The following is a 26,835-nucleotide window of genomic DNA, read 5'->3' on the forward strand; positions in this document are numbered from 1 at the left end:
GTCACCTACACCAGCTGAAGAAAAACATCCCGATACCATAACTGACCTACCACCATGCTTGATTGTCGGCACTAAACACTCTGGGATCAATTTTTCTTTTGTTGTTTTTCTGATGTAAATTCTATGTCTTTGCCCAAACAGTTCAAATTTGAACACGTCGGTCCATAGTACTTTTCCCCAGTCTTCTTCTGTCCAATTTTGGTGGACTTTAGCCCATTGTAACCTTTTCTTTTTATTTTCAATCCGTAGCAACGGTTTCCTGACCGCTATACGGCCAGAAAGTCCTGCTTGTCTAAGACGTAGTTTTTTAGTGGTTAATGAAATAGATTTTGAATGATCCCTATTAAAGCCTGAAGTTATTTCCGGGGCCGTAAGTCTTCGATTTCTTTTACTCATCAATATTATACTATTGTCTTCAGCTTTTGTTGTCTTTCGTGGTCTACCAGATCTTTTTTTGTCTTCAAAAATGCCTGTTTCTTTCCATCATTTGATGGTATCTTGTACAGTACTTCTGGCAACTTGTAATTTTTTGCAAATTTTACGAACTGAATAACTTTCGTAAAATTTATGTAATGTAATAATTTCAGAACGTTTTGCAACTGCTAAAGAAGGTTTTTTACCCATATTTTTAATTAAATAGTCGAGTTATAAAATTTTAAAATTTTTTTGAAGATTTTTTAATGCAACCGTCATTAATACCAAATGAAAACTAAACAAAACTAAATATTCTCAATCATTTTAGTCGGATATCATTATATTATAAGTATTTCCTTCATGTTTCAACAAATAAATAACTTTAACAAGACCAAACTCTTAAGAGAAAAAAAAAACAAACTTATTTATGTAAGTTTGAGGCCAGTAATACCTAATTACTGACCTCAAACTTACATAAACACTTAAAATTAGTAAGTTTAAGTATTATAAATCAATATTATTGATTAATTTAATGATACAGGATAGATTTTAGCTTTTTATATAAAAAATATCAAGTGTCCGGAAACTTTTGGCCTGCAGTGTACATTTTTATTAGATAAAGTAGAAAGGATTTAAATTTTTATTAGATAAAGTAGAAAGGATTTAAATTTTTATTAGATAAAGTAGAAAGGATTTAAATTTTTATTAGATAAAGTAGAAAGGATTTAAATTTTTATTAGATTAAGTAGAAAGGATTTAAAATTTTTATTAGATAAAGTAGAAAGGATTTAAATTTTTTAAATCGTTTTTATTTTGTTTGTTTTAGTTTTTCTTTTAGCAGTTTTATTATTATTTTATTTTTTGGAAGGAAAATAGGAGTATGGATGTCATTTAAAGTTATACTAATGCTATTTCCAAAAAATGGTTATTACTACTTTAAAATTTCTGTGATTTTATTAACTATTTTTGTTCTTCTTTAGAAAATTTAGAAAAATTAATTAAAATTTTGTGCCAACTTTGACACGGCGTGTCACATGTTATTGTATGTAGGTTAAATTTTGGTTATGAGGATTACAGTTCTTATAAAAAAAAAGAAGGTAAAGAGTATTGTTTGTAAATATATATTTAGTTTACTTTGAATCTTTTAAAATTTTCTTACATTTTTAAAATCCACACATTTATTGTTTGCATTCATTTATTGTTTGCATATATGCTTTTTTGATATGTATGTGTATGTGGTAATAAGTGCCTTAAAGTTGTTTTATCAATGTGTTTTTATAATAATGTAAAGTATTTTTTTATTGTTTGTGTATGTGTTAATATGTGTCATATAATTGTTTTAAAAATGTGTTTAAATATGTATATAAGGTATATATTTAACCTTATATACATATTTAAACACATTTATTGTGTTTATAGTTGGTACATATGTTTATATTATGTTGTTTCCGTGTTTTCAAAGTCCTGTGACTTGGTAAATGTGTAGAGCAAGATTTGTCAACTTTGCCAGCCAAGTGATGTACTTTTAACAGAGGATGGGGACACCAGACCCTTTACATATCGACCTAACTTTGTTTCACATTGTCCTAGGATAACAGTCTTTATGCCTCTGTAGATACTGAAAAAACTAAAAAGGTCTCATACATAACTCATTTTCACAAAAAACTGGACAACCGACTTTTGTCTTCTGAGGTACAGATATTAAGATTTAAAGTTTATTTTAGTTTATAGTTTTGGTTTAGTTTATAGTTAATTTTAGTTTACTTTTTGTTAGTTTTAGCTTCAGTTATCTTTTTTCTTACTTTAGACAACTTTATGGAGGAAATGAGGGGAATAGGTAAAAAAGTTATAATAATTTATTTATATGTAAATATTATTTTATCAATTATTCTGAGGTATATTTTTGTCTTAAGTATCTGGTAGTAGCATAACTGTTAGGGCTGTGTTTTAAATTTTATATATTTTTTATGGAGGATTATATGTGCAATAGGTGAAAGAATTATTTAACATAAATATGACATTTTTAAACTGTTTGCATTTTACTCGTATTTTTATTAAAATCAAATTTTTCACAAGTTTAACCCTTTTTAATTTTTAGCATCCTCTTCATCCTGTGAAAATGGTGAGGTTATGCTTTATATTTTGATTTATATTATGAAATATATCAAGCTACTAATAATGGTTTTATGTGTATAGAACATGAAAAATGGGGAAGAAAATTAGCAAACACTATTGTTACCAACATGTATTAACAATGAGCAACAGTTGAGCAAAACATGAGCAAAAATGGAAACATCAGAAAAGATGACTTTTCTATTTTTAAAGTTCGAAAAAACATGAAAGATTAACGAATAAACACATAACAACACAGTTAATTCAACATTGCAATTTCAAAATGGTATATAGATGGTTTCTTTAAAAATCAAAAGAATATTTACTTTGGGGAAAATTTACGATATAAATGTGCTATTTCTTTATCTGTAAGTTTATGTAGCTGTACATTTAAAAAAGTTTCTTAGATCATAGTTTTAGGGGAAAGTGGGGAAATATGAGATGGTGGATAATATAGGCATCTAAAATATCTTTTTATAGATCCAACCAACATAAAGCTTGCTGAAGTGAAAACCAGGTACTATATTACTACAGATAAATTACAACCCTTTTAGAGAAAAAGCATGTTGAAATCATATCATCAGATGAAAAAGGGAGGATAGAAACAACAGTGATTTACATGAGTGCATCTGGTGAATATGTTTATTTAATGATTACCTTTCCTTTAGCACAGATGAAGATGGAGTTAATGGAGAGGCACTTCCTGGATTCACTTATTCTTGCCAAAGACTTATGTATGTAATAGCATAGACATTTTGTTAACTTAGTCAAACCCAGTTAGGTAAGCCCAGCTTTAATGCTTTTAGATGGACATGCTTTACATACAAAAAATTTAAAGGCAAAAAAACCTTGAAAGACAAAATCATATCATAACAATTTGTCTACCACCAAATTGTACACACAGAATGCAATCTCTTCATGTGTTGTTCATTACACCGCTGACAACATACAATGATTCTGAAAGACGACTATGGCTAAAATCATATCCTGGGCAAATCATAACTGAACTTCAAATTGCAAGCATATTCACTAAAGCTTTTCTTCATGTTGCCAGCCTAGCTACAGCAGCTAATGGGTTTGAGACGAGAGATTTGACCTGTCAATTGAAACATCTTTTAAAACTGGCAAATTAAGGCAGCTGCAATAACAGAAATTCCGGTAGCAACTACAACAAATATAATGGAGGAACAAGAAATGAACACAACAACCAATTTGAGATAAAAGATACCATTGTTATCCAGCAATACTAATTCGAGACCTGTATTTTTTTTGCATCTTCTTCATCCTGTGAAAATGGTGAGGTTATGCTTTATATTTTGATTAAATAAAATTGAAAATATTTTTTATTTTTATTATATCCTTCTATTTGTAATTTTAGAGCCATTAACATTTGAGCGATCCTTCAATAAGTGTGTAGTAATGGCGGTATGGATGAGCCGTCCTTTAAATGGAGAGCTCATGCATACCAGGGTGTTGGGAGACACCGAAGAAAAAACAGCAACCAAAAGGTTGTAAATGTCTTCTATCAGTGAAGATATTTTTAACTTTTTTGTTGCTGCTTTTTCTTCAGTGATTTATTTTTTTTTAATACTGTAATTTTTTTTTTAATAATATGTTGTAAATTTGGTTTGTTTTATCTTTTTTAGTTAAAATGTTATTTGTTTTTCACCAATTAAACTTAAATATAGTTAAATTGATTCATTACCCAATCATCATAATATGATGCTACATTCTATTGTTAAAAATAATTAATTGGTAGTTTAATTTATTGAACTCACTGCTTTTAAAATTTTCTATAAACCAAGGCAATACGTTTAGCTATATAAATGTGATTTATTTATCTCAATTTGATTTTTTATCTTTAACGTTTATAGTTTGGCTCCTTGAAGCATTTGTTATTTTGCTTTTTAATTAAAATATTTTAAATCTAATGTAATGTCTTTTAAATTAAACTAAAGTTTACTAAAAGCCAACATGAAGTAACGTCATAAAACAACACTGACAAGCTGCATCACGACAGTAGTTTAAGTATGGCGATAGGTTACTGAAAAGCAGGTAAATTGTTTTCCAGTTGTTTTTTTTTGTTCTTTTTTTTCTATGTCTACTTCTTTGTTACAATTTTTATTTTAGGTTTGTCATATGACGCATTAATGCAATATAAAAGATTAAAGTTTACATATTTTCTTAAATTTGTTATACTCATGTTTGATTGTAAATTAACTTTTTTTTGTTTGAAACGTATTTGTACTCAATTGGTTAGTTATTTTTAATAAATTTATTTAGTTGTATGCATTTAACATTTTAAAGACATTTTCCTTTTTTAAAGAAACATGTATCAAGGGGATACCAAAAAATTAACAACTCATGTATAATTTACGTTTGCTTTATATTAATCTTGTTAATTAAAGTTCATGTTATAAAAAATATAACAAGAATTTAGCTTTACTTTTTCATCAATTTAAAGCTGATGAAGTGTTATTATTTTGTGTCAGTAACTAAAAACATATTGTGTTGAACTTAGTAATGTCGAGGAAAATGGTTCTGCATTACACCTATATGACCTATGTCAGTTGTAAATTACTCAAATAATGTTAAATAATTGGTAAATTATTTTACCTCCGAATACTTTTTATTTTAATTTTACAGATGGTTAAATTTTTTCAATTTGAAGACGTTTTTCTAAAAGGTTATTAGTTAAGGTTTTGCAACTTTAAATTGTGGAAAGCAGCCACCATGAATTAAGTAACAGACCAGCCATAACCCGTATTACGGGTTGCTTTTTGCTAGTTCTTACTAATACTTTATTTTATAGTTGGTTATAGTTTGATCATTTTGACATCTTTTTTTCCTAAATTTTTTCTATCTTCATCAGTCATGGATTATTGTGCTTATGTGAAATGTAGTAAATTTTAATTTTTTACAAATTTCTTACTTTATCAGCAAACAAACAACTAATGGATGCTATAATGATTGGGAAATTTAAAAATATTATTGGAGAGCGCTTGTTAAATTCAATATTCAAACGCTCTGTTTCAGTACTTCATCCTCTTCTTAAAAAGATTAACAAAGATTGCATAAATATATTATACAATGAAGTTAAATTAAAAGTTGAAAGTCCTTTCATTTTCAAAGCATCACATGCTTCAAATCATGATAAGAACAGTTTTAAATCAGTAAATATTGAAGCTCCAATTATTTATCAAACACCAAAATCAAATTTTCTTACTTATACTTCTCCAGTAATTATATCTGAGGCTAAGTTGAAAGAATGTGTTTATATAATACAGCCAAACTTTAAATGGGGTAAACAGAGGCATTTAACAAAATTGAGTGAATGTCGACTTGATGAAGCAATAGCACTTATAAATAGTATTGAGCATTGGAAAGTAAATTCGACTTGTTTTGAATCTATACATGAGTATAATCCTAAAATGTTTTTTGGTTCTGGCAAGTTAATGGAGCTTTCTGATCGCATTGGAAAACTTGTTCAATCTGGAGAAGTTTCAGCTGTATTTATCAATATAGGAAAACTGACATCTCAACAATTAAGAGAGCTTCAAACAACATTAGGTTGCAAAGTTTTTGATAGATATCAAGTGGTTTTGAATTTGTTTAAAGAACGTGCATGTACAAAAGAAGCAAAACTACAAATGAGATTGGCAGAAATTCATTATTTAAGGTAATGTTGTTTTCATCACAAAGGTAACTTTACATTTTGTTGAATTTTAAAATTTAAATGCTAGTTTTGTTATTGTAACTTCTTGTGTTTATTATTTTTATTTCTTGTGTTTGAATTTTCCACAAGAAACTAAAATAAAATAACCAGCATTTAAATTTTTCTTTTAAAGAAGTCAAATATTGTCTTGACTATCAACCATGGACATAAAGATTTTAATTAACATTTTTGAAAATTTTAAGTGCTTAATCTCTGAAAAATGAAAAAAAAAGTGTGTAGAAGGAAATCTGTTTTTTAGATTGAAAATGTTGATGATTCTAAAAAACTACTTACATAATGAAAGGAATATTGAAGCTTATTCATTTTTTTTTAGTTTTCTTTTATTGTTTCCTCTCAATTGGGAAAATGTTCTTTTCAGCATAATGTCAAAATGAAACCTTATTTCCAGTTGTCATCTTGAATGTCATTAAAAAGACTTTAAATTTTTAACAATTACCTTTGTTTAAATGAAAACTAAAAAAGTTAATATAAGTTCTAGGTTTTTATTTTTTAAAGTTTCTCCCCAAAATTTAAATAAAATCTGAAAAAAACATTTACGAGTTCACTGGAGTGTGGAGCTTTATTTTGCAAATTTTCTATTATAATGAGAAAGAAGCTTTAATAACAAGACTACCACTACCACTACTACTACTGCTGCTGCTGCTGCTGCTGCTGCTGCTGCTGCTGCTGCTGCTGCTGCTGCTGCTGCTAGATACTATTCCTAATACTAATTATATACATCCTAATAAGTTCTAATAGTAGCACTAGTTAGTAATTATACTAGTAATACCAGTAACACAAAATGCTAAGTTTTGAAAAATTGATACTGGAAACATTTTCTTTTTTCTTTTTCTGCTTTTTGCTTTTTCCACTTGTCTCAAAATAATTGTTCTTTCTTAAGACTTCCTTAAGAAAGTTAAAGTATAAAATTAGATCCTTTTTTAAACACTTTTTTAGATCGCATCTTTCTTCTGATGAAACTCATTATGACCAGCAAAGGGGTGGTGGCAAAATGATGTCTGGCGCTGGTGAAACAAGCACTGACCAACAGCGCAGGTTTATATGACAAATTATTTTTTTTATAATATAATTTTACATAGTTAAAATGAATTTCATATAAGTCAATTAAAAAGAAATAATGAAAATTTCAGTTTGAATTAGAACATAGAAGTTGCTTGTTTAGTTATTTGTTGAATTTCACCAACTTATTTAAATTTTAAGGTCTTGTTTTTTTAATCAAAGTACAAGAAAGCTGAATGTTTTATAATTTTTATGACCATTATGTGTTTTTTCAAAAAGTTTAATAATGCTAGAAATATTTTTATGGTGTTTGTTTTAAATGTAAAGACCTCATAAAACTGTTTTATATAGCAGGATAACAAATGAGTAAAAAGATGAATTAGTATTTACTTATTACATATGCAACAAATGTACAAATTATAAAATTTATACTAGAAAGACCATAAAGCACAAAAGTCATTTCAGGAAATGTCATAATCAATAATTTTTAATCCTTGGTATACAATTAATTGGAAAAATTAAATATGCTTACTAATCCATTCAATTTATGGGAATAAAATTATTATGTTCCTATCAATTTTTGAAATATTTATTCAAGTAGTTAATTACTCCATATGTAATTAATGATAAACAAAAATACTTATTTCCAAATAATTCAAAGTCAAACAAGTGTTTTAATTTTTATGAAAAATTTTCTTGAAGTTCATGTGCAAAAAAATGCATACACTTACATTTTTTTTACATAAACACTTAATAAGTATGTTTACATATCTACAAAATAGTACATTAGCTTGTTTGAACTTATTTTATGACCGAATGTATTGTTTTATCAAAAAATTAATTTAAGTTTATTTCTTAACATTGACAAAATGGGCAGAAAAAAAAACATTGCTCTTTTGATGAACATAATATTGTTAAGAAGAAGAATGATGGATTTTTATTTAGAGAAATAGCAAATACATTTAAGTGTTCAAAAGAAGAAAAAATGCTACTGAGTATCAAAATAAAGAAGAAAAAAAGAGAGACCAAGAAAAACATCAGAACAAATTGATAGACAAATTTTACAATTAAGCTAAGGTAAACCCTTTTGTGTCAGCATCCCAAATTTTAGTGAAAACTGGAGCAAATGTGGTATGATGGGTGATACACAGACAATAAGTGGAACAAGGTTTAAAAAGTTATTTACCTCACAAAGTGTCATTGTTAAAAAAAAAAACAATTGCAAGATTGTGTAAAGTTTGCTAGGACCATTTAAATTGGGATAGGGATATAGAGTCTAAAAAGAGGAAAAATATTTTGTTTAATGATGTAACCAAGTTTATGTTGTTTAGTAACAATGGGCAAAGATTTGTTAGAGATCCCAAAAATCAAGCTTTTAACCCAATAAACACTAAAAAGACCATAAAATATTGAGGCAGAAATATCTTAGTTTATGGCTGTTTTTTATGGTATGGCATAGTTCCCAAATTTCTAATAGATGAAATTATGACTAAGGATGTTTACATAAACATGTTAAAAAATATTATGTTGCATTGAAAGTTTTTGGAAGCAAGTTAAAGAAAAATTAGGAAATACAAAACCAAGCAATAAGGCAGAACTTTGAGTTGTAGAACAACAAGCTTAGTACAGCATTCCAATTGAAAGATGTCATTGAATAATCAAATCAAAGCCTAACAGATACAGGTCTGTTTTTCAATAGAAGAGTCATGCAGTTAGTTATTAGATTTTTGTTGTTAATTTTTTAAAAAATAATAATTTTTATTAAGAAATAGAATTTCATATGCTTTTTGTGTATATTTTTTTGCACATCTATTTCATATGTTTTCCATAAAAATTTAAATATTTATATAATTTTTTAAAAATTTAGAAATTAATACTGCTGATAGTCTTCTAAACAATTATTTGTGTAAATACACAGACATGACAATAATAATAATCAAAGAAACCCTATATTTCATTAAACAAGTAGTTTATGCAAATTAGGTAATTGTAAATGGTCACAAAATAAATACTTAATACTTGTTTGACATCCCCTTTGCTTTTTTTAATGCAAAGACCCTTCTAGGCATCCCAAAGGTGAGTTGATGAATATCATCTTGAGGAATTTCTTCCCATTTACTTAATAATTTTCCCATGACTTAATAATCCTAAAAGTTTGGCCTTAAAAGAGGTTTCCTGTCCTTTTTTTGGAGGTTTTGGTTTAATATGCCCCAAAGGTGTTCAATAGGATTCATATTTGGGGACTGACTTGGCCATGGAAGTTTATTCATCCCATTTTGTCTAAACCAATCTTGCTTTGCTTGAAGAGTGTAACATGGAGCTCCATCACTTGAGAATATTGAAAGGAGCCCTTTCTGCAATATAGGAACATATTTTGAGGTTTATTGCACTCCTTGCCCTCTCTGATAAATTGTGTGATTACTCAATAACAGTAGAAAGGGGTATTTAAAGATTTGACAATATTTTAAGTTGACAAGGACCACCTTTATGTTGAAATTCAGATAGTTCTGATGCAATATTGTGGTGCAATATCTAAATTAATTTAATATTACCTGTGAATAATATTAATCATGAAATAACATTTATCATGCTGTCTGTTAACTTCTGTCATTACTGTGTCATTATTAAAAAGACTAATTATGTTAGTTGACTGTAATGGTCTGCCCTATCCTTTTCAAACTAGGTTATATGTATTTGAGCAGTTAGAGCAAGGAGGGTAATGTGTTGTGAAATTTTGAACATAAAGTAATTTTAAAATTTAACACTTACTTTTTAAACAGTTAGAGTTTTAAAAATGTTTCACTCAAGATTTTCAGTCTGTCTTCTTTAATTTTGAAGGATTGTCAGCCACAAAATGAAAATTGCTCAAGTAAATCTCCTCTTCTAAAGATTTCAATGAAGTTTTGATTATGTATAATACCATTCTTTGCAACAAGGAGATCTTTCAATTCAATATAAATTGAAAATAGTTCTCAGTTTAATAAACAGATTTTGATCTCATATAAATTAAATTTCTAAAAATCGATGAAAAGCAAAACAAATGTTCAACGTAACCTTTAATTTTCTTTTTTTTTCTTTTCAATTATAATCTCAATTTAGTCTTCCAATATTATAATTGTTAGGTTTCAGTGTTTGTAATAAATTAGAAACTAGCTTATGCAGCTCATCTACAGGTAGACCTTTATCCGCAAGGCACATGAAAATCTTTCATTACTATCTTTGGATTCAGCTATTTTACTATATTTGGTTTTATTTCAGCTAAATTACTATATTTGGTTTCAGCTTATGTATTTAGTTAACATCATCAATATAAACAACATATACCTGTTTTTCCAAATAATTTCCTTCTTTTTCTTTTAAGTTGAATTTTTTTAAGTTATTGTATATCTAATTTTCAAGAATAGCTTTCCTGTTACACTGCAGCTTTCAATACTTCTTTGAAAGATCCATTTGTATTTTCCACAATATTTGATAAGTACTAAAGTATATAAAAAAGTTTTAACTATATTCAACTTGAATCTTCTAATTTATATAACTGTTTTAACAATAATTAAAGAAAATAAATAAATACATTTAATTTTTCTTGTATATCAATTTTCTTAAGTATTAACCTTTATATGCAGTTCATATACTTGATGGCAAAAAGGTAGTCCAGATGAGAGCCTTTCCCTTCCATTGCTTAAGTTAAACTCCATTTATTTAATCAATTTTGTAGTTATGGTATTAAAAGCAAGACAACATAAATAAAAAGCTTTAAGACTATGCAATATGATCTTTTTCAATTGGTCAAAAGTTATAATTCAGGAAGATCAGGTGAACTGGTGCACAGCAACTCTTTCAACTTTGTCTTTCAAATTTGTTTTCATGATTTTTACTAATATTGTTGATTTCCATTCTTAACAATGGATAAACTTTATGCTTTCTCTTCTAATCTTCAATAACCAATAATTTATCTTTTTTAATTGATTCCATCTTTAGTAATTTCATTCTTGTCTTTTTTTTCTCATTTTTTAATTAGGTTTTGTGAAATTTTTTAATTCTCCAACCTTTCTTGAATATACAATCCTTGTTGCATGTTTATTCAACATCTTGTCTAATTTTGAAATCTTTATTTTAATTTTTCATAATTATATCTGTGTTTTATTATGTAAACTATCTTTTCTCTAAATGCTGCAGTGTGTTTATTAAGTAACGCAAAAAAAAAAAAAAAAGACATCTCAAACATTTTATTAAAACATATATACAACAAAGTTTCATAATTATTAGCACTCTTGGAGGTTTTATTTTATATGTTCAATAATACCCCCATCAACTTGCATTAGCAATTCACATCGATAAAGAACGGCAGTCACAGAAGCCAATAATTCATCCTGTGATAGTTCAGGTATGACCTCTAAAATTCTTCTGTTAAATTATTAATGCTTTGGACACTGCCTCTTTGATAAACTCTTGATTTAATCACACCCCAGAAATAAAAATCTAAGATCTGGTGATCTGGCAGGCCAGTTCTTAATCCCTTCCATTCATGGAAGTGCTCCTCTAGCACTTCTCTAGCAGACAAGGAATAATGAGGAGGTGCACTATTGTGCTAAAAGACTGTTGAGGATAATTTATCTTTTTCACTCAATTTTGGCAGAATGTGAGTCTCTAGCATGACCGTATAATTTTCTCCTGTTACAGTATCCTCTAAGAAAAATGTTTCAAAGAAAATGAGACTATAAAACCCATCGAAACACAAATTTTTTCTGCATGGAGCATCTTTGGTAATGTTTTAGAGGGTTTTTCATCACCCCAAATGACGCAATTGTGTCTGTGAACATGACCGTCTGTGTAAAAATATGCCTCATCACTTCAAAGGATGTTTGGTAAGAGATGCTGATTTTCAATTAATTTTTTTGAGAAATTGAAACGTGCAATCTTGTCAGCTGCTGTTATGGCCTGTGTTAAACGCAACTTGTAAGGATATTGATGCAAATGATGCAGCAGCAAAGTGTAAACACTTGATTTGCATATTCTAGTTACTCTTGAAATATCAGATGTTGTTGCAACACCATAAGGACTATTGCTTCGAAGTTCTTTCAGAGCATTGAACACACTGCCACTTCATTAATCTTTTAGAGATGGACGTCCTGATATCGGAGAATTGTTAACAGACCCAGTTGTTGCAAACTGTTCAATTAATTTAGTGGTTATGGATACTGAGAATGGATTCTTATTTAATCTATGCTTTGTTTTAGACTGCCTGAGAACACATTTTTTATTTTCATAAAAAAATTGTATTATCTCAGTGCACATTGCTAAATCCATGTAAGTTTTAAATACGTAGACAAAAAATATTTGTTCTAAAAATAAATAAACTTCCATATATGCGCTATATATATTTATTTGATAAAATTTTTATCAAAGTTCCATTAGTCAAAAAGTATAGTTCTATGTTTTTTTTGCGTTGTTTAATAAATGCACTGAGATTAAAAATAAAAGAAATCATTAAAAATAATAGTTATTAATTTTTTAACAAATAGGTCACCTCACTAATTTAAAGTGTCAATTTGAAACATGTTTGATTTATACTGTGAAAAATTAATTTTAGAAAAAAACTTTTATAAAATTCGGACTGGAAAAATATTATGGGGAAAAATACTCAGTTAGGATTACACAGATAAAATATATTTTTTGTCTTAACTTTTGAAGTTGGTTTTATCTATTACTGGGTTGGTGATTTTAAACCTATTTTTGATACATCTGGAGCACTTCAAATCTGGACTTGAAAATATCAACAGTAATCTGTAAAATTATGCATGTCCCATCAGCTATGATAACTCTCCTCCATAACCTTATTATCTTAATCAAAGCATTTACCTTCACTCATGTTGCCAAATTTAGCAGGAAATTAGTTGGTGTGGCTTTTGAGGAAACAAATATTTATGCTCATGATGCAGCCCAATCAATGATATTAAGCAGCAGTTCTACAAGATGTGCACAGCTTTCTGCTTTTCTATTCAACAAAAATTGTTCTTACTAAATTTACTACTCTTTGTCCATAACTTGGCTATACCATAATATACCTTTTTATTGATCAAGTAAAGAGTTTATCAGTAATGAGTTAACCATATTGAGATCCACACAAACAATTCCTTTTATGTTCATCATATTTGAGCATATTTTACACTCTATGTGTATTTTGGTTTTTTAAAACATCCACAAGTGTAATGAAATCATCTGAACAATTCAAACATTATCTACAAGTTGATTCCATACTGATGCTTTATTATCTTATTTTGTTTAGTCTTTTAATCCAAAAACCATAAATATAAGTAGTAAGATCTTTTATCTGTATTGTCTATGCTGATAGTCTTGTAATCAAACAAGCAAATAGTTTTTGACTTTACATAGATTTATGATTACATTCATTCTGTTTAGTTGAAATTAAATCTATTTGAGGAAAATTGAAAACAGCTGTAATAAATTTCCATCAAGAAAATTAAAGGCTGTTTTATTTATATTTTGTCATTATTGCAGTGACCCAAGAAAATCTATTTGGAGGATGATTGACCTATTCCTATATGATACTTGGGTATAAATCTCAAAATGGGGTTAGGTTGTGGAAGATCTGTGAAAGAAAAAGCAATTTTGATTTTCCATTAAAATCAACTTGTTACAAAAGGGATATTTTATTAGCTTTTTATTATTTTTCACTTATTTAAAACTGGTCATATATCAGAATATTAGATCAAGGAAAACTTTTTATAAACAATTACTAGCTGGGGAGGGATGGTAGAGGATTTTTAAAAATCACTCTCTGTATTATTTCTAAAGAAAGTACTTTTCCTTACAGATCTTGTTGCTAAAGATTCTGGTATAAATTAGCAACTGCTAGTTTTCATTTCAGAAAATCTTTAAGGGAACTATAAAACAAGTAGTTGATTTGGTGAATTTGAAAAGTCTTCCATTTGTTGTATCATGTGAAATGAAAACTTGAAAATATACTCAAGCACACTCCTTTACTCTTGGTGTAAAATCTTAATGTGAATTTCTAAGAGCTATTGGTTCAGTCAAAAGATATTTTCAAGCTTTCTTCAGAGCTTACTTTAAAGTGGCTAAATTATTTATAAGTTGTGTTCATTCACCCATCATTCATTTTCCTAATGAAACCTTGATTCTTTATATTCTCCCACCAATGTAGCTACATTTATTGCTGGCATTGTTAATCATCTACTGATTTCTTTAATTGAGATTTGGGCTAATGCTTCAGAGTGGCTCACCTCACTTCACATTCAACACTTCACTGTCATTTCACAGAAGGCATCCTGCTGGAGATAAATATAAAATGCTACTGAAAAATGTAAATACCCTTGAAAGATTAGTTCAGAAGCACTCCTTCATTCCAGCAATTCCTTTAATTCAAACAATTAGAATTGTGTCAAAAGCTTGTTTTTGTAATGTTCTTGATACTTTTTCTGCTCAAAAAGTTGATCAATTCAGGTTGTCTTATAAACAGCTTCAGAGATCAAGTTTCATCACCCCAAAAGTGTATGCAGTCTTTTATCATATTCAACAATTTATTCACTGCCACAGTTGCTCTCAGTTTATTCTTAGCAAGCTATCAAAACATGGCATCAGTTCTTTGGAGCCTAATTACAGAGATACAAAAGACCTAATGACTATCTAAAGTATGGTGACAGTTTTCAAAGATGTATAACAAAATTTAACAGTAAAAGACTCAAATAATCTCAATGTTTATCACTGCATGTGTAAAAATAAGAATTTAACTTACTGTTTTAAATAGTTCATACACCATCTGTCTTTTAATTTTTTGTTAGATGTTTTTATTATATTTTTTAAAAATTTAGAATTCTGATGAACTATAACTTACATGATAATTCAGTAAAACTATTCCATTAACCCAACTTGCTAGTTTTTACATCAAGTTACAAATAGTTTCAGTTCAATATCCAAATCATCTCATGCTGAAACATTTTTATCAAGCTTTTTTATTTTTGAAATTTTTGTTATTTTGTTGACAATTTTGTCTAAATAAAAAGTTATGAAATGGTGTGTAAAAACTGAAAAATCTTATCCTCTAACTAACCAAATATATATAACCTTATTTCTAACTGATGGATCCTATTGCAATTGTCGTATGTATTTTTTTTTTTTTTTTCTCTTCATATTCTAAAATACACAAAAAATACAAGGTTTTTATCAAAAAATCTACCTAATTTTTTAGACATTTAAAAATAAAAGAAATTTAACTGGGAGAAAAAGAAAAAAAACAAACTGTGAAAATGAAGGATAAAAATTGTAAGAACATAATGCTTTGAAGATGGGTCTATAAAAAACAGTTGGTGGAATGAAGATTATGTTAAGGGTACCAAAATTAATTTTAAAAAATTAGAATGACTTTTGTCTAAAAAATGTTTCAATAAAATTCTGGATAGAAGTATTATTATACTGCAGCATACTATCAATATTTAAATCACTAATATTTAATGGCTGAAGAAAAGATATATATTAGTACTTTTTTACATAATTTTCTCATATGTTAAGACTGTTTAAAAGCAACTTAAAAAGTTGTAAAACACTTAGTATTTTATTAAAAATGAAGTATATTTCTTACCTAAATTTTTTTTTTTTTTTTTACAAATTTAGTGACATAAAAGCTAATTGACAATCATATGTAAATAGTTATATACAACTTTTTTCTTAAGGTCATAAGCAACTTTTTTGCTTTAAAACAGCTGTTGTTTTGGAATGAAATTTAAACTAGTCTCTTTTTATTTGATAGAGCATTGAATTTAGAAGAATCTAAAATTAAAAAAGTTTTGTTGCATATCCGTGATCATCATAATCAAATAAAAAATGATCGATTAGAAAAGCACTTCCCCCATGTTGCTATGGTAGGATATACCAATGCAGGTATGTTTTGTGGGATATACCAATATATATATGTGTATGTATAATTCACACTCATTCTCTTTTTACAGTTATAAGAGTTTTTAATATTCCGTGGAAGTGTATTTGGATTGTAAAAGAGTGTGCACTTTTGTATTCAAAATTAATTTAAAATTTTCTCTTAGGGAAAACTACACTAACAAAATGTTTGTCTCAAGATTCTTCTCTTGCTCCAGAGGACAAGCTTTTCGCAACTTTAGATTCTACTGCACACCGAGGAAAACTCCCATGTGGCTTGAGCATTATATATATGGATACTGTGGGTTTTATATCTGATTTACCTCATGAGCTAGTTGAATCTTTTTCTACAACACTAGATGACTTAAAAACAGCAGTTAGTTATTTTTAAATATATATAATTAATCAGTTTATGCTTTTAATTGCTCATTTTCGAAAAAAATTTTCCAAAATGAGCAATTTTAATGTCAAATTAAGAATTATTGTGAAACATCTACACCACTAACAAATTTTAGAATCATCCCTAATTTTCATATAAATTTGCATATACTATACATTTATTTAAACTAAATAAAGTATTTTATTATAGTATAAGCACTTTGTACATAATTTATGAAATTTTTAAAAAAAATTCTGTTAAATAAGTGTTTGTAATGCTTTAATGCTAGTCATTATTGTACAAAAAGCAAATCATATTTTAAGCACATTAGTTATGATTTTCGGCATTAATATTATGTTTTGCTTTTAGAAGTAGAACAAAATCAAATAAGATAAGCATTGGAAATTGAATCACTTTGCAAAAAGAACATTTCATTAGAGAAATTGTTGAGAGATTGAAACACGAGTGTTCTTTAGTACCATCCAAAGTAGATGAATTATGCTTAAAACATATTTCTAATCAAAATAGGTCTTTGACTGTTTCTCAATGAAATGATGTTTTTGGATGCTCAAAAATGATCCTTCGCCGTAAAAAGAGCCTTCGCTAAATAAAATGTATAAAGATTTTAAGTTGGACAAAGACACATTTGATTTGGAATGTATTTAATTGCTCTAAAACCTCTTTGGACATATGATTCTAAATTTAAGGTCTGTGGATTAAATTGACTAGTATATGTACAGCATAAATCTGAAGAGAAGATGATACCAGCTTTTATTGCTCCAGTTGTAAAATGCAGTAGTTGCTTGTTTATGGTCTGGGGATGTTTCTCATCAAGTTGGAAATGTGACCTTACAAGATTCTATGGCGTATTGAAGAAGGGGGTTATAGTGAACACACCACTTATAAATTCCAACTTATTTTGAAAAGTTTTATGCATTTCCCGGATTTATCAATTACAAAGATGATAATAATCTTTATTGTTATGCCTTTGGTAGGTTTTATTCCAATTCCCTTATTTAATTTCCAAATTATAGCAGCTTTTCATAAGTTGCATGTTTTGCTGCAATTAAACTTCACTTCTAAAAGAAAAGTATGTATTGGTTTTAAATTGTTTTAACAGTAGAAAAGATAACTGTAATTTAAGCAATACATCTGTTTGAAATGCAGCATTCTAGACAAAATTTTAGTCATGATGAGTGTGTTGCAATTGTTACTTTGTCCAATGAAGGATTAGCAAATTGCAAACTTGGTAGAAGATTTGGAGTAACTTGTAAAACAGTTGATAGGGTTCTGCAAAGGTTTGTAGATGATTATGCTAGACAACTTGGCCAAAACAGACCACAAGTTACCAATGCTGTGGAGGACCAATTTTTATTGCTTATGACCACAGGTAGCAGCTACTGGTCCCAGATTTTCTGTAGACTTTCAAAGACACGGACTAGCTTTTGAAAAGGGGCATATGAATTGGGAGATACATGATTGGGGACAGGTCTTATTTACAGATGAGTCAAGATTTTGCCTAGTAAGTTTTGATTGCTGCCCAAGAGTGTACAGAAGAAGATTAAATAAAAGAATTTTCCTAGTAACATTCGAGAATCCACTTTATATGGAGGGGGCTCATTGATGGTATGTGGCAGAATATCTTTAACAGCTTGCACAAAGCTTTCTTTGTTGATGGTGGACATCTGACTTCTCAACAATACATAGTAGACATTTTAGAACCTTTTGTGGTACCATTTGCACTGTACATTGGAGATGGATTCCTTCTTATGCAGGATAATGCTAGACCACATACGGCACATATTGTTAGTGAATACTTAAATAATGTTAATATTCAAGTTTTGAACTCAAAATGGTTAAGAAATTTGAAATCTGCAAAAAAAAGTTTTAAACATGATATTAATTTACAATAATGGTAAAGCTTTCATCCAGGCTAACAGTTAACATGGCTGGATTATCTTGATTTTAAGATTTCCTAAATTACAAACAAAGAAGCGTATTTTAGAAAACACTAATCTTTTTAAAAAAAACTGAAAGTTTAATGTACTATTTTCACATATTAATTACTTTAACATCATGAAATTCATTAGGGTTACTAAAATATTTATGTAAACCTTTGACGCATATTGAATACTCTTTGTGATTAAAGTATGCCTTATCTATTTAAAGAGCACTCAGTCTAGGTATCAATATTCTCTCATTTACATTCAAATCTTTTTCGACTTTTGGAAGCAATTTAGTAAGAGACATTTTCGTGACATTTTTATGCTTTTCAAAACATTAAGCTTTTAGTACAAGAAAAATTCTGAAACTTTTATGTTGTTAATATTTTATGGTGCAATATTGTAATACATTAGTTCAATAACTGACTGCTTTCCTGTTATTTACTATGTTTTCTTTTAGAATAATGATTGTATGTTTTCTCTCTTGTTATTTTGGAAAAGCATGGGAGTAAAATGCTTAAATTTATCTAATTGAGCATTTTACTTCCATGCTTTTCCGAGCTAATATAATCCAAGTAAATTCTGATGGATGTTTTATTAATATCAATGGCAGTGGCTATATTTATGAAAAATGTATAATTAATATTTTTAAAAAAGGTTTTTTTTTTAATTGGTCATTAAGAGAAGATGTCAAAATCCTTTTAAATCAAAATATACTGAGAAATAAATTTTTTGAAAAAAATGACAATAATTTGCTTAAAGAATATATTTTAGTTGGGGGAGAAAGACGGTAGATTTCTTCATTAAAGTTTTACCTTAACTGTTAATTTAGATCGAAGTACAAATTAGTAAAACGCAGGTTTTGTGCTAATAAAACCATTTTATTATTTAAATGTAAATAGTTGCCTGTGCAAACTTTGATTAACTTGTATACAAACAATTGTAAGCATCTCTAAAGTTTTTTTTTTTATAAGAATAAAAACATGGAAGTAAAGGAACTTTTTAAGATAAATAAAATAACTAAGTCCTTATTTCCTAGATCATTTTCCTACTATTGTGACACTGAAATTAGAAAAAAAAAAGAGAAATAAGACATCTTTATTGTCTCGGAATTTTTTTTTATCTAAAGTATTGTTAATTTTTTATTGATAAAAGAATAACATTAATCATTATTATATCAAAGCTATTTTATGATTAAATTATACATTCCAATACAAAGAGCATTTTAATTTTTTTTTTTGCATTACATAATATTTCATGCAAAGTTTATGACATGTTTTTAATCTTACAAAAAAGATTCCAAAAACTAGATAGTTAACATTTCTTAAAGATAATTTTGAAGAAAATTATATTATTAGATTTTGAATCACAAACTTTTAAAGTTTCTTAACACTTTTATATTGTAATATAATACAACTTTTTAATTTAAAAGTTCATCAAAGCAATTGTTAAAAAGCAATTAAAACAACCAAAGTTTTAATGTTACAATCTGTTTTATATATGATATATTGAGTAAAAAATTATATTGCCTTTAAACAATGTTTTTATTGAAAAAATCTTTCTTTTTTTTGATAATAAAATGGTATTACTATTTTACCTTTTTTTTTTAAAAAAAAAATTTCTAGATTTACTTAAATTTGATTAAGAGTATGTATTTATATACTTACAGTACTTACTACTTTTTATTTAACATTTTAAATCCAGTCTATGTATATTTATACTGTAAACTGTTGTGTGCATTTCATGTTTAGGATATGCTTTTGCATGTTTCTGATTGTTCTCATCCAGAATTTGAGCTTCAAATAGATACAGTAATGAATGTGCTATCAAAACTTAATTTGCCAAGAAATTTGTTAACAAATATGATCCATGTTTTCAATAAAGTTGATTTAAGGTAGAAGTTTAAAAAACTGTGCTTTTATTATTTGTTTATTTGTTAGTTTTCTATTTCATAAGTTGCAATAGTAGTTAAACTTTTTTTGAGATGTTTTGTGATTTGTGATTATTTTTTCTGATTCTAATAGTTATGAAGTCTTGTTAAGTATTCTATGTGGGTTTTAAAACAATTTTATATTGAGCGTACCATAACTGTTTATCAGGAACACTGTACTTTTACCAAAGCATCCTGACAAAGAAATAGATGTGCATTTTGTATCTGCCATACATGAAATTGGTCTTGATAAATTGCGACTGGCAATTGAAGAAAAAATCTTAGATATAACTAATAGAAGTATCTTTAACATTCGCTTTGATCAGATGGGTAATGAACTAAAGTAAGTTTTTTTTTTTTTTTTTTTATATTCTTATTTTTATAATAGATTTAAGTATTTAATAAAAATTTTCCAATTAACAAAGTATTTTTAGTAATTAAAATAAGCAATATTGAAAGGGTAACAAGTTTCTACTGCAAATAACTTCCACAAAATGACTGCAAGAAAGATGATAGCTTACAAAATAATACAGCACATAAATTGTAACAAATAGAATCGGCTTTATAGTTCCACTAACCGTAAAATTAGATACGAACGTAAAAACTGCTTAAACAGTTATGTTTTGTTAAAACTAGTTAATCTTATTCATCTGAAATGGGTGGATATTTGCACTTCCACTGCCTGTTATTCTACATTGTGGACAGCTACCTCATGTCTGATGTTTAATGAGAATGAGTTTATTTAATATTTACAGAACGCACTCTTTTTTCTGGACTAATTAACAACAGATATATTGGGTATCAACTTACATTAACATAATAAAGTTATTAAAAAAAAAGGAAAGTACTTAGGAAGTATCTTCACTTAGGATTTTTATTTTTTTTAAAGTAAAAACATTCAAAAGACTCATGTTCTTGACGCTGTTCTTCACTGACAGTTCTTGTTTGAAGGAGTTTTTCTGTTTTTTAAAAATTGATATGTACTTAGGTAGTTATTGTAATACCTTGATACTTTAGTATCAACTTATCATGCCTGGATTTTCCTGGAGATTTTAACCAACAAGTTCATCTTGCCTGAGAACTTCCATGACCGTCTGTCTGGAAATAACTCCGAGCAGTTGCTCACTTTTGTGGACTAAAATCAGTATTGCAAACCTTTTAACCTTTATCAACATATACTAAGATTTTAATATTGAATGTAGGCAAAGACATTTCCCATTGGCTGTTTGGTTTACGGTAAGTATGAAGGAACTGACAGACCAATTTCTGTAGTCAAAACGATTCTGTCTGGCAATCATGGGGACCATATTTTAGGAGTTTAAACGTGAAAAATTTCATTTTCAAGAAATTGATGGTTTCGTGTGTTCTGTGTACTAGCGTATATATAACATGGATGGAATTGAAACTTTTTCTTGACCCAGGTGATCAACTCGTCCTTGATGAATGTAATAAAGGTGCTTTAAAACCAGCGGTGTTTTGGAACTCTCTTTGGAAATTCCGCCCAAAACTATGAATTTTCCAAAGTGCTGTCTCTTGTTTCTAACATCAAATGGGATAGCTTCTATGCGTTTACCAATCACCCTGCCAATTTACAAGTTTGGTTCTAACTAAACTTTTCAGATGCTTCTTATCGTCTTTTTTGCTATGACTTCTGTCGTTTGTTTTAAACAAGTTTTTAGCTGAAAATCTTTGACTTCTTCACAAAAAAATTTAACAATTGAAGCTAGGAACAAAAGTTCGTTTTTTTTACATAAGTTTTTATTTAAAAATGGCGGCAAATTTTATTTTTTTACAATGTCTTGAAATTATGGATACTCTTAAAAAAGTCTGAGAAGTATATTGGACCGGACATTTCTGTGGAATTACCTGTATACTAAATAAACCACGTAGAAAATCTTCTGTAGTTCATTTTAGATAAAATAAAGTAAATGACAACTGCATTGAATAAACTTAATAAATTGATCGTTGTTTAATTTTTAGGTGTTAAATGATTTCTTCGTTTACTTCCAGTATAAAGTAGTTAAATAAAGTAACAGAAACTTCGTAGGTTACTCAGTGTTAGCTTTTGTCAATAAAAAAAGTGTTACAAAAGTGTTAGTTTTTGTCAATAAATACATGCTGATTATTTGGTATTTAGTTTTTTTATAGTTTTTTTGTTCTTAGCTGGCTTTATCACAATGCGACTGTCGTTAAAACAATTGCTCACGAAGACGGTTCGTTAGATGTTACTACAATTCTAGATAACGCTACACGTTGTAAATTTGAAAAACATTTTAGAAGGAAAATCATTGATTAATGTAATACTGCGAAGTCTGGAATCTGGTATTTGAAGAGATTTACTACAAATCAATAATTAATAAAAATTTAAAAATGTTGTTCGGAACTATATTTATTCAGTAAAAGGTCTTATTCAGAAAAAGGTCTTAAAACTAAAATATCTTTTAAAAAAATCCGTAATTTTAAATTTATGAATGAAAATTCAAGGTGAATTCACTAACTCGTGATAAAATTAATTCACTAACTATGTTATTTTAATAGACCAATTATAAATAAATTTTGATTGCAAAATTTTTAAGTAATTTAATTTTGCATGTAGGAAATTGCATCACACCGATCCGCGTTATACTAAAGGATTTTCAAAAATTTAAAGTATTAAAGAATAACAAATCAGTTCTATCAAAAAAACACAGACCAATGTTAGGTTTACTAGTAAGACAGAAAGTGTATGTTGGTTAATGATTTAGGAAATTTTGATATAAACTATTATTTCTCTGTAATTTGAGAAGAGGCATGACGTTGAACATTAACAATGCTGAAAAAAAAAAATTGTAAATCAATTCCTTGATTATCGATTCAGAAGTTGAAGATGCTATAGTAAATACTGAAAGCGAAGTTACTTAAACATTGTGCTTAAATATTACCCTCCCCTTCAATTGGATTTATATTCACTTAGATTAACATTTAGAATCGAAGAGGAGTAGGTGTAACCCTCGAATTTGACAATAATTGACCAAAACTTTTACGTTTCGTAAGGAAATAGATCAAAAATCGAAGTTTTGTCGCCTAATCCAATACTTACCAGCCTCTCTGTTGATTGTCTTTGTCATATTTGTGCTCAACCTGATAGGTTACAACAAAATATGTCCAAAGGCTCCAAAAAATCTCGGTGAAAGGCTTCAATTTTACGAAATAATCACGGAATTGAAAAAACAAGCATATTCTAAGCATTTTAGTGGATTTGTCGCCAAATCAAGTGCTTGCAAGCATCTCTGTTGATTATCTTTGTCATTTTTATGGTCAGTATGATAGGATACAACAAAAAATGTCCGAAGGCTCATTTTTCGGTCATATTTTGTTGCATCCCACCAGGCTGAGCAAAGAAATGCCCAAGGGCATCAAGGAACTCACTGACAAATACCGAAACTGGCGCAATGCACAGAAATGCTTAGAATTCGCTTGTAATGTCGATTCTGTGATTATTTCGTCATATTGGAGCCTTTCACCGAGATTTCTTGGAGCCTTTGGACATATTCTGTTATAACCTATCAGGCTGAGCACGAAAGTGACAAAGACAATCAACAGAGAGGCTGGCAAGTACCGGATTTGGCGACAAAACCCCGTTTTTGGCTCAATTTCCATACGAAACGTCGAAATTTGGGCCAAATGTGGCCAAAGTCGAGGCTTTCACCGACTCCCATTGGATCCCTTGGCCATATTTTGTTGTATCCTCACAGTTATCACGGAAACCAATAGTGCCAACCTAGCTGACCTGAGAACGCCACCTATATGGGGTGATAGCTGACACATTCAGGTATCCTGTGATGCAAATTTTGAAATCAATTAATTACATCCGCGGAAGAAAATTAAGTTTTAATGCAAAAGTTTTGTGTTTTTTTCCCCTTTTGAGAACTGCGGAAAATCTGCTATAAAATCAGAACCACTCAAGAAAAATCAACGAAAATTTTTCCACTATGCCTTAACTATATTTTCCACATTGCCTTAACTATGTTCATGTAAAATTTCAGCCAGTTTCATGCTCTAGTTTAAGATTTATAGTCATTTAAAGTTCAAATTTTACCATTTTTTGGTACTTTTGCCACTTATCTTTTCATTTTAGAACACTTAAAATGTGACAATACTAATGGTTTTGTAATATTTGAACTCCTCAGGGTAAGGGCAACAACTTTTGTATAAATGGTTTTTTTGATTGTCATTATCATTTTCGAACTATGAGGCAAAACGTTTTTCCTGCAAACCAAAGTCTATATATATACGTAGGCCTTATAAGAGGCTCTGATATAAAAAGACCAATTTTAAATTTCAAGACAAGAAATGTAGTCAGAAACTTTAAAAATAAGCATTCTGTAAATAATTAGCTGAAGTTAGTGTAGATTTAATGATATTTTACTCCCCACCACCTTTTTCTCTTATTTTCATTTCAAAATAATGGAGAAGCTTTTTCTATTTAATGCTTGATGACATAACCTAACTGCAGACAAAATAAATAAGCTACAGAATCTTCATGAGTTCTTTATTTACAAATAAAAACTGTTCAGAGACAAAAATAATGTCTGAAAAACCTTTTGAAACAATTTTCTCTCAAACTGTTTTCAGAGATGTTATCACATAACATAAATATTAGTTTTGATTTCTTCCTCAAAGTTCATTTTTTTCAAAAATATTTTAGATAATTTCTGTCACATAACTACTATATTGTAGTTTCTAGCATGACATATATGAAGGACTCTAATGGCAACAGGTTTCATAAAAGGAAAGCAATTTACCTCTGAAAATTTCGTATAAATAGTGTTTGTTCACAACAGTGAAAAAAAATTTAACTCTGAAAACTTCTCATAAATAGTTTTTGTGAACAACTCTTTAAAGATGCTTACTATTCAGATCAATCAAGCAGTTCAACAATTTTTCCTTGTACTCCGGATGATTTTTGTCTCTCTTATATCTGGACCAATGCTGGTGAAAATCTTGATGCGCTGTTTCAACTGATTGCTCACTATAGGGTCCCAAGGGGGATCCTTTGCGACTTATGAAATCCGTAATGTGGTGGAAGACCGTGTGAACTTTGGGAGTCACACTTGCACAAGGTATCATGAGATAGCTCCTCTTGAAGGCTTCAATTTTTTCATCAAAGTCCGGCTGAAGGATGAAACCAAAGCAAGCTTCCACAACCAGGTTGAAACATTTGAATGCTTCAATAATACTGAAGGTTTGATGAACTGAATTTGTCTCAACCAGTTGGTGCAGAACGTCCACATTTTTCAGAAGCTTTCTGCATTGATTGCCCTCAAACTGAACCCCATGATAAGGACTTGGTTGAATGTGGAGTGCAGCAGGCCACTTATCGGCGTCAGACCATGCAGTTTTGAGCATCTTGAACAAATAGTTCACAATGCCTAAGAGGAGATGCAACTCCATTTGCGGGATGATTTCTAGAATGAGAGAGGTGTCAGGTCCACTGATTATCGGTTTTCTGATGACATTGCCAAATGATTTTGCATTGGCAACAACCCCACCTGATCGCTCAAAAGACTGCAGGTTTAATTTGATTGAACCGAGTGTTCGCAAGTTTCCGGTGTGGACGAGACTTTTTGAATCAATGTCACAAAATGCGCATGGGTGCATGCTTGAATGGGTTTGCAGACCACAAACAATATTTGCAAATTTTAATGTCACAAGCCAAAAGGAGCTGAAGTCCACCTGCATTGATCATAGACCAGACTTTTTCAATATTGTCATGGGTTTCTGGAAGATCCTCTGATACTGCAACAAGAATCTGTCTCTTGACCCCAGTGTCTTTGCCAGTCCTTTCAGTGAGAAGTTTTTTTTGTGCCAACAAGCTTGCTTCATTCCTTGCCGGAGTTTCAACAATGTTGAGACAAAACTTAAGGGATCCTTTCCCGCCGTCGATGCCTAGCTTGACAAAATAACCACCAGAAACCTTGCGGGCCTTAAGTACATGATTAACAAGACTTGGCAAATCTTTACAGTGTGCCACAACCCGAACTGTACCAGAATCTGCCTTTCCATCTTGAATTTTCAAGGCAGTGCAGGTGAAGAAATCTTGCAATTCTCGGTCGGCTTTCTGAAAATTCATGTAAAAGTTTGGCTCCACCATCTTGGCATCAGATGTTTGATTCACAGTTCGGACAAGTTTCTTCAATCCGTTGTTTGATAGCCCAGTATTTAACTGGACATTCACCAAAGCCTGAGTAGTCAACATTGGTGTGCTCAATGTAGGTTTGGCACCACTTGGATCTGAATTCATTAGAGCAATGGGCTTTATTTCTTTTAATATTTTCAGTGTTGAAATTGTGCTCTAACCTCAGAAAAGTAAGAAAAATTCATACTGCAAGTTACCTAGACTCCTTTTAACGAGCTGAGTTTTAAACTAATA

The 26,835-nt window shown here is 29.1% G+C and overlaps 1 protein-coding gene across 7 annotated transcripts; it reads left to right on the plus strand.

Annotated features, from left to right (window-relative positions):
• Window positions 1-1,389: 1,389 nt before the first annotated feature.
• On the plus strand, window positions 1,390-22,806 carry LOC145186652 (putative GTP-binding protein 6). Of its 7 annotated transcripts, none has more exons than XM_090094943.1 (16): window positions 1,390-1,511; window positions 1,877-2,106; window positions 2,222-2,251; window positions 2,513-2,536; window positions 2,611-2,894; window positions 3,007-3,043; window positions 3,200-3,822; window positions 3,905-4,034; window positions 4,485-4,581; window positions 5,467-6,205; window positions 7,199-7,297; window positions 16,047-16,177; window positions 16,339-16,547; window positions 20,245-20,387; window positions 20,593-20,766; window positions 22,587-22,806. In XM_090094943.1, the coding sequence occupies exons 10-16, from the start codon at window positions 5,481-5,483 to the stop codon at window positions 22,717-22,719; spliced, it is 1,614 nt and encodes a 537-aa protein (XP_089951069.1). In that variant the 5' UTR covers window positions 1,390-1,511; window positions 1,877-2,106; window positions 2,222-2,251; window positions 2,513-2,536; window positions 2,611-2,894; window positions 3,007-3,043; window positions 3,200-3,822; window positions 3,905-4,034; window positions 4,485-4,581; window positions 5,467-5,480; the 3' UTR covers window positions 22,720-22,806. The 7 variants fall into 7 exon arrangements, with proteins under 7 accessions (XP_089951069.1, XP_089951067.1, XP_089951068.1 ...); XM_090094941.1 differs by having other exon boundaries at window positions 2,611-2,812; window positions 3,195-3,822; XM_090094942.1 differs by having other exon boundaries at window positions 2,611-2,812; window positions 3,195-3,260; window positions 3,333-3,822; window positions 3,905-4,581.
• The last annotated feature ends 4,029 nt before the right edge of the window (window positions 22,807-26,835 follow it).

Source organism: Hydra viridissima, unplaced genomic scaffold, assembly GCF_058129835.1.
Source record: "Hydra viridissima isolate aposymbiotic clone 2 unplaced genomic scaffold, HvirCarnegie_v1 scaffold_8, whole genome shotgun sequence".
In the NCBI taxonomy this organism is placed as follows: Eukaryota; Metazoa; Cnidaria; class Hydrozoa; order Anthoathecata; family Hydridae; genus Hydra; species Hydra viridissima.